Source organism: Ostrea edulis, chromosome 8 (assembly GCF_947568905.1).
Source record: "Ostrea edulis chromosome 8, xbOstEdul1.1, whole genome shotgun sequence".
In the NCBI taxonomy this organism is placed as follows: Eukaryota; Metazoa; Mollusca; class Bivalvia; order Ostreida; family Ostreidae; genus Ostrea; species Ostrea edulis.
Window position 1 is genome coordinate 51654681 of NC_079171.1, and position 8336 is coordinate 51663016.

Below are 8336 nucleotides of genomic sequence, written 5' to 3' on the forward strand. Positions count from 1 at the left end.
CAAATGGAAGTCTATTAAAATAGAATCTCCCATGTGGAGTGATAAAGGTTGTGAGCAGCCGTGATTCAGGTGCTAGATTTATCTGCCAAATGTTATATATGTAATCCGGAAACCGTCCATGTACATTTGTCTTGTATAATCGATACTGTGCTCTACGTCATAGATCTGTGTTGTGTGTATGTACTTTCTGTGTAGTTGAATAAAATGTAGTTTGTAAACACGTGCTCTGGATTAATCAGCAACTTCTGCACTGCGCATATTGTGGCCTCCACAATATACAACACTGGCGACGAGATTTCGGTAGTTCAACACTACGACGAATCCATTACGGCTCAGTAACGATGGCGACCTTCGCAATCGGTAAGATAGGAAACTTTGACGATGGCATAGAAACGTGGGAGGCCTATTCTGAACGCCTTGAACAGTATTTCTTAGCCAATGAGGTACATAACGATAAGAAGGTACCGGCACTACTCAGTTTAATAGGTCCAAAAACTTATGCGTTACTAAAAACCTTAGTAGCCCCAGACAAACCGTCTGACAAAACTTTTGAAGTGCTGATTGATCATCTAAATAAACACTTGAACCCCAAACCTCTTATCATCGCGGAACGTTTCCGGTTCCACAAGCGGGACCAAAAACACGGTGAAACAACAATGCAGTATGTTGCGGAGCTGCGAAATCTGGCTATTCATTGCAATTTTGGTGCTAATCTTGGTGACACTCTACGAGATCGATTTGTGTGCGGTCTGAGAAATGAAAACATCCAGAAAAACCTTTTATCGAAGGATGATCTGACCCTGGACAAAGCGGTGAAGACTGCAGTAGCTATGGAAACAGCCACTAATGACGCAATCGAATTACAGGGACAACGTAGCCAACAACAGGTCAACAAGGTACACTTGAAAACATTTACCCCTAAAAAACAGTCCAAACAAAAATCTGCGCCTGCGCAACCATGTTTTCGATGTGAGGGTGACCATAAACCTGACAAGTGTAAACATATCAACACTGTGTGTCGTTTTTGTTCGATTAAGGGACATATTGAAAAGGCGTGTTTGAAGAAACGTAGAGGGAAACGACAGGACAGTAGGAAAACATCCAGAAGCAGAGGAGTACACATGCTACGAGAATCCGAATCAGATGACGACCAAATTCTGCACATAAATGTGAATAGCGTACAGGAGAAACACACGAAACCCATTATCGTGAAACCTACTATAGCTGGTAGACTTGTTAGCATGGAGCTGGACACAGGTACAGCACTGTCGATAATTTCCGAGCAGGATTATCAGTCAACTTTCAAAGATGTGAAACTAAAGTCGTGCGACAAAACATTGCGATCCTACTCTGGACATCCCATGAGACCCATTGGTAAGCTGAAAACCTTGGTAGCAATAAATGGACAAGAAGCCGAGTTGGATTTATTCGTTGTACCTCAGAATGGACCAGCGCTTTTTGGTAGAGACTGGTTAGAGAAACTCCAACTCAACTGGATTGACATTAAGGCATTACACTTTGAAGGGATACCAAGCATGGATCACACCACAAACCTTGACAAGCTTCTGAATCAACATAAGATTGTGTTTGCAAAGGGCATAGGGAAACTCAAGGACATTAAAGCTCACCTTAGCCTTAAGGATAATGCACATCCAAAATTCCTCAAGGCGCGTAGCGTACCTTATGCCATGCGACCCAAGATAGAAAAGGAGTTGGATAGACTTCAGCATGAAGGGATCATACATCCTGTGGCTCACAGTGATTGGGCAACCCCTATTGTCCCAGCCCTGAAAAAGAATGGTAACATTCGCATATGTGGTGATTATCGAGTTACAGTTAACCCAGTTTTGAAAGTGGATCACTATCCGTTACCTAAAATTGATGATATATTCGCCAATCTCTCTGGAGGCAAGAAGTTCTCAAAAATTGACCTCACTCAAACATACCACCAGATGGAGCTTGATGAAGCATCGAAGCAGCTTCTCGTCATCAACACGCATAAAGGACTGTATATGTACAACCGACTAGTATTTGGAATCGCTTCAGCCCCGGCTATGTGGCAGCGGGCCATAGAACAAGTTCTACAGGGCATTCCACACACCCAGTGCATCTTGGATGACATCATCATCACTGGTACTTCGGATGAGGACCACAAGCGTAACCTCAGCAAGGTGTTGTCACGTCTCGATGAATATGGCTTGCGTGTCAATTTGGACAAATGTGAATTCTTTAAGAAGAGGGTGAGTTACTGTGGACATGAGATCGACGAAAATGGCTTGCATAAGTCACCAGATAAAATCACTGCAATTACTGAGGCACCCAGGCCTGAAAATGTTACACAACTAAGAGCATTCCTGGAATTGGTCAATTATTACCACCGCTTCATCCCGAACTACTCCACAGTTGTCTCCCCTTTGAACGGACTCCTCCAGGACAAGGTGAAATGGGAATGGACAAATTCACATGATTCCGCATTCCGGAAAGTGAAACATTCTGGCTTCTGAACAAGTACTTTGCCATTACAACCCAGAATTACCTTTGAAACTAGCCTGTGATGCATCTCCATATGGTATTGGCTGTGTGCTCTCGCATACATTTTCGGATGGAAATGAACGTCCTATCGCTTATGCATCAAGAACCTTGAAGAAAGCAGAGCGTGGATACTCTCAGATAGACAAAGAAGCCCTTTCTATCTACTGGGGTATACAAAAGTTTAACACTTACCTGTTTGGAAAACACTTCACGCTAATTACTGATCATAAGCCATTGCTCAGTATTTTCAACCCATCCAAAGCTTTACCAACAATGACTGCGGCGCGGCTGCAATGATATGCTGTTTTCCTATCTGGACATTCTTATGACATCACGTATAAAAGCACACACAAGCATAGCAATGCGGATGCACTGTCCAGATTGCCGCTCGACTCTACAGAACCAGAAGAGGCTGATGAATTGGACATGTTCTACAGTACACAGTTAGAAATGTTACCTGTAACTTCTGAGCAAGTGCGCAATTCAACTCGACGAGATCCTATCTTATCGCAAGTTCTTGACTTTGTGTCGACTGGGAGATTTCCTTGCACTTGTGACAACAACATGAAACCTTATATTCAAAGAAAGGATGAATTAACATTACATCAAGGATGTATCATGTGGGGAAATCGAGTAGTAGTTCCTGAAAACCTGCGCACAAAGCTGTTGGATGAAATACATGTAGGACATCTTGGCATCGTCCGAATGAAAGCATATGCAAGATCGTATGTTTGGTGGCCGAACATCGACCGCGACCTAGAACAAACATGCCGCTTATGTACAGGATGCCTTTCTGTACAGAATCAGCCTACCGCTGCACCGGTACACCCATGGGACTGGCCTGAAACTCCGTGGTACCGACTACACATTGACTATGCAGGACCATTCAAGAATGCTATGTTCCTCATTGTGGTTGACGCTCATAGCAAATGGCCGGAAGTATTTCATATGACATCTACAACAGCATCGGCTACAGTAAAAACTCTGCGAACCTTATTTGCCCGTCAAGGCATACCTAATGAAGTAGTATCGGACAATGGCCCACAATTTGTCTCAGCAGAATTCAAAGAATTCATGACTCGGAACGGTATAAGACATGTAACATCTGCACCGTACCATCCTCGCACCAATGGACAGGCAGAAAGATTCGTACAATCTTTTAAACGCGCGATCAAGAGTGCAGACAATGACAAATCTGCAACCCTTAACCAAAAGTTATGCGCTTTCCTTTTCAAGTATCGCACAACTCCCCATGCAACCACCAACGAAACTCCGTCAATGCGAATGTATGGCCGAAACATCCGCTCACGTCTTGACCTTCTGAAACCAAATACTGCCAATGTTGTCCACAAGAAACAACATGAAGTACCAAAACATGTCGGAACTAACATCCGTGAATTCGAAAATGGTCAATCTGTAATAGTCCGCGACTACAGGGAAGGAAGGAGATGGGCGAAAGGAAACATCACTACAAAGACCGGTCCGCTGTCTTATCAAGTTGATGTAAATGGTTCCACATGGCGCAGACACGTTGACCAAATGAAAAGCACTGTATTACCAAGTGATATAAGTGAACCGCCTCTACCCGTGTATGTACCAGATGTTTCATTACCGAAGGACATTAGCGTGCCAGAGATATCTGTGGCAACCGAAAAACTGACAGAACAACCAGTACCGTTGGGTAATAAACACAAATAACCATTGCCCAAACCGGACAATACACCGCGTCGTTACCCACAACGGATCCGTAAACCCACTCAGAAACTGGACTTGTAAATGTGTTCATATTATTGACTGTTAAAGACTGTAGATTTAGATTCAATGTGACTATCTCAATTGTTTGTAGTCATTTTGTACTTTACTTCTCAATCTTACCATGTGTTTCAACTATTTCAGTATTATGTAAGTTTGATAATCTAGTCAAATGTATATCATACATTGAAGCATTAATGAATGATAATATTTCACTGTAATAAGTTTTCATCCTTAACGGGGGAGGAGTGTTATATATGTAATCCGGAAACCGTCCATGTACATTTGTCTTGTATAATCGATACTGTGCTCTACGTCATAGATCTGTGTTGTTTGTATGTACTTTCTGTGTAGTTGAATAAAATGTAGTTTGTAAACACGTGCTCTGGATTAATCAGCAACTTCTGCACTGCGCATATTGTGGCCTCCACAATATACAACACCAAAACCCTGAGTTTGCATCCAATTTTGAGAATATGTTTGATCCTGATAATTTGGACAAAGACTCATCCACTGATGGGAGGGGGTGATTTTCTCTTTTAACAGATTCGTTTAGCTTTTTCAGGTCTACACATATTCTTATTTGACCATTTGGTTTGGGGGCAATGACCATTGGAGCGCACCATTCAGTAGGCTCATCGACCTTAGAAGTAACTCCTAAATTTTTCATTCTGTCTAACTCCTCTTTAACCTTGTCTCTTTGTGCAAATGGCACTTTGCGAGGTGCTGACAATGCATATGGCTTAGAGTTTTCTTTCAAGTTTATTTTGTATTCCCATTTACTTTTCCCCAGCCCATTGAATACCGTCGGGAACTTATCTCGGAAATATTCTTCAGATTTTGGTGTTTGAACATTTTTCGCGTTGACAGACGCAATATTTACCTTTTCAATGATGTGCAGTGGTATGATCGCTGGTCTACCTAGTAGTGCCTGACTCAATCCTCTCACAACATAAATTTCTGCACACTGTACACACTTTTTGACTCTAGCTCACATATAACTTTTCCAACACATTTAATTTTGTATTCCCTGGTCCATGCAATGATCTGTTCACATGCAAAAGTTTTAATTCCTTTTATCTGTTTATATTCGGACTCAGGTATCAATGTCACATCTGCGCCTGTGTCAGTTTTGAATTTCACAGTGTGGCCACGAATTTTTATGTTCGTCATCCACGGATCTCCTCGTTTGCTGTCGACTGATCCTAGGAACCATTCACTTCTGTCCCCGGGGCTCCTGTCAACTTCTGCTATGTTGGCCTTTCGACACGCTTTAGCAAAATGTCCTTTGATACCGCATTTATGACATTTGGCATCTCGGGCGGAACACTTGTCTCGTGGATGTGCTGTTGAGTTTCCGCATCTGCCGCATCCTGTAGAATTGACCTTATTTGTTGTCCGGGCTGGTTGTCTGGGATTTCCCTTTTTCCTTTGGAATCTCGCTGAATCCATGTTGTTAATAGGTACCTCTGATGTTGTTGACCCTCTCACTACCGGTTGCTGTTTTTTGATTATTTCGTTTTGTCGGGCCAGTAATATTGCCGACTCCAGACTGAGTTTGGAATCAAGTTGCAGCTTTTCCGATAGTTTCCTATCCCTCAGTCCAACGACTATCCTATCTCGGATAAGATCATCATGTAGGGCGCCGTAGTCGCAGTATTCGGCGAGAACATGAAGGGATGTGATGAAGCTGTCAGCAGTTTCACCTTCCTCCTGCTTTCTTTGATTGAACTTTGCTCGCTCAAATATTACATTCCTTTTGGGTATAAAGTACTTTGAAAGTGCCTCTTTAACTGGCTGCCACTGATTTATATCACCACTGGAAATTTTTAGGGATGATAGGATGTCGTCAGCCTCCGGTCCCATAGAATAGATCAGTGTGCTGACTTGTACGTCTTCTCCCGCTTCACAAAGTCCTGAGGCAAGTCTGAATCTTTCAAACCTTTGGAACCATCTTTCCCATCTCTCTGGCTTTGTAAAGTCAAATTTTTCCGGGTGAGCAAATTGAAACGATGCCATGTTGGTACTGGAGTAGTCCTTTTAATTCACAAAATTATTAACACCGCTGCCACCATGTTGTGTTGGTCAATAACCTAACACTGGGTTCGATATATAGATATATTTATTCTGTTCTAAACTACATCCAGCTACATTGAGTATAAGATACAAACTGAACACTATTAGTTCTCACGCTCCCCAACTCCCATACTGCACTCTTGTCACCTATCATACACAGGTCATTCGTTCACTGCAGCCAGTGTGGGAATCTTTATCTGACTGCTGACTTTGTTTACACAACAAGGGGTACTTTCCCCATTTTTTCAACACCAAAGCCAATCAAAAGTACGTCGGACCGTATCCAACATTAAAAGACTACGGGTACGAATTCATGTCGTCCGGAGAGCGGGAAAAGCTTGCCGAATGGCACGCAACGAAAGAGGGCAAAACCTTTAACTTTCGAGACGAAATGTTACAATATTGTCGCTCAGATGTGGATATTTTGAGGCGGGGCTACTTGGAATTTAGTAATTTAATGATCAAGGCGACAACAATTAAAAAAATCAACAGTCCAAGCTGATGGAACTACCAAAACAACTTGCACGAGTGGTGTAGACCCATTTGATTTCGTTACTATTGCAAGTGTGTGCATGTCTGTTTTTAAAGGAAAAACATGAAATAGAAATTATCAAAGACGGGGAATCCAACTGGTATGATGTGGAATGTCCGAATGGAATAGATGTGGTCAATATCAATGATTCGTGGACGTCTCTTGTCGACCTAAAAAAAAAAAAAAAGACGAAAGTGTACAAATTGGAAAACGGCATTTTCAGAGTCCGATAGCAGTTGTACCCTCCCAAGGATATACGAAACGTGAAAATTATAGTAAGATTTCCATCCAATGGTTAGAATGGTTGATGGAGAAAAATCGTCACAGGGGAAACCCTGTTTACATTTCTCACGCCCTCAACGGAGGTGAATATAGAGTTCCCCGCACTAATTACAGATGTGATGGATTTGCCAAGACTCCCGATGGAATGGGAACCATTTACGAATTTTATGGTAAGAAATTAACAATATCACACATGTTTGTGAATGTAATTTGCCCCCTTAACTGAGGGAGGGCCCTAACTGAGGGGAGGGAGGGGGGCGGCGTACCTGGAGTTAACCACAAATATCTTCGATTTAAATAGTTGTTGTCCTTTCTATCTAGGCTGTGTCTTTCATAGTTGCCCTTCCTGTGACCCAGACGACAGAAATACCACCAAGCATCCCTCCACCAATCAGACGATCAAGGAATTGTACGATATGACGATAAACCGAGAGAAAGAATTAAAAAATATGGGATACAAGTTGATTACTGTATGGGAGCATCAATTCAAATATCAGCTGGACAAGAATGCGGCTTTACAACAATTCGTGTCGACCTTGGATCTCCAAGACAGACTTGATCCGCGTGATAGTTTCTTCGGTGGTCGAACCAATGCCATCAAACTACATTACCAAGCCAAAGAAGATGAAACCATACAGTATTACGACTTCACCAGTTTATATCCATGGACGAACAAGTATTGTCGCTACCCCATCGGTCATCCAACCATCATTACAATTTTCGGGACATGTCACAATATTTTTGACTTGCCAAAATTAAAATTCTCCCTCCTAGAAAACTTTATCATCCCGTAGTTCCTTATAATTTGAATGGAAAATTGAAGTTTCCATTGTGTAGAACGTGTGCGGACAGTGAAAATCAGACTGATTGTACATGCTCTGTGGAAGAGAGAGCCATCACGGGCACGTGGTGTACTCCTGAAATTCAAATGGCAACGTCCAAGGGGTACACAATTTTAAATATTTATGAAATTTATCATTTTGCCGAATCGTCAAAATACGACATTGAGTCTTGTGAGGGGGGACTTTTTGCTCTGTATGTTAACATGTTTTTAAAAATCAAACAAGAGGCTTCAGGATTCCCTGTTGAATGCGATACAGAAGAGGCCAAAAAAAACCTATATTAGGGAATATAAAGAAAAAGAGGGCATACAATTAGATTA

The 8336-nt window shown here is 42.1% G+C and overlaps 1 protein-coding gene across 1 annotated transcript; it reads left to right on the top strand.

Annotated features, from left to right (window-relative positions):
- Positions 1-341: 341 nt before the first annotated feature.
- Positions 342-2504, top strand: LOC125672782 (uncharacterized protein K02A2.6-like). Its single transcript, XM_048908999.2, has one exon. It carries the CDS (start codon positions 342-344, stop codon positions 2502-2504), a length of 2163 nt encoding a protein of 720 aa, XP_048764956.2.
- The last annotated feature ends 5832 nt before the right edge of the window (positions 2505-8336 follow it).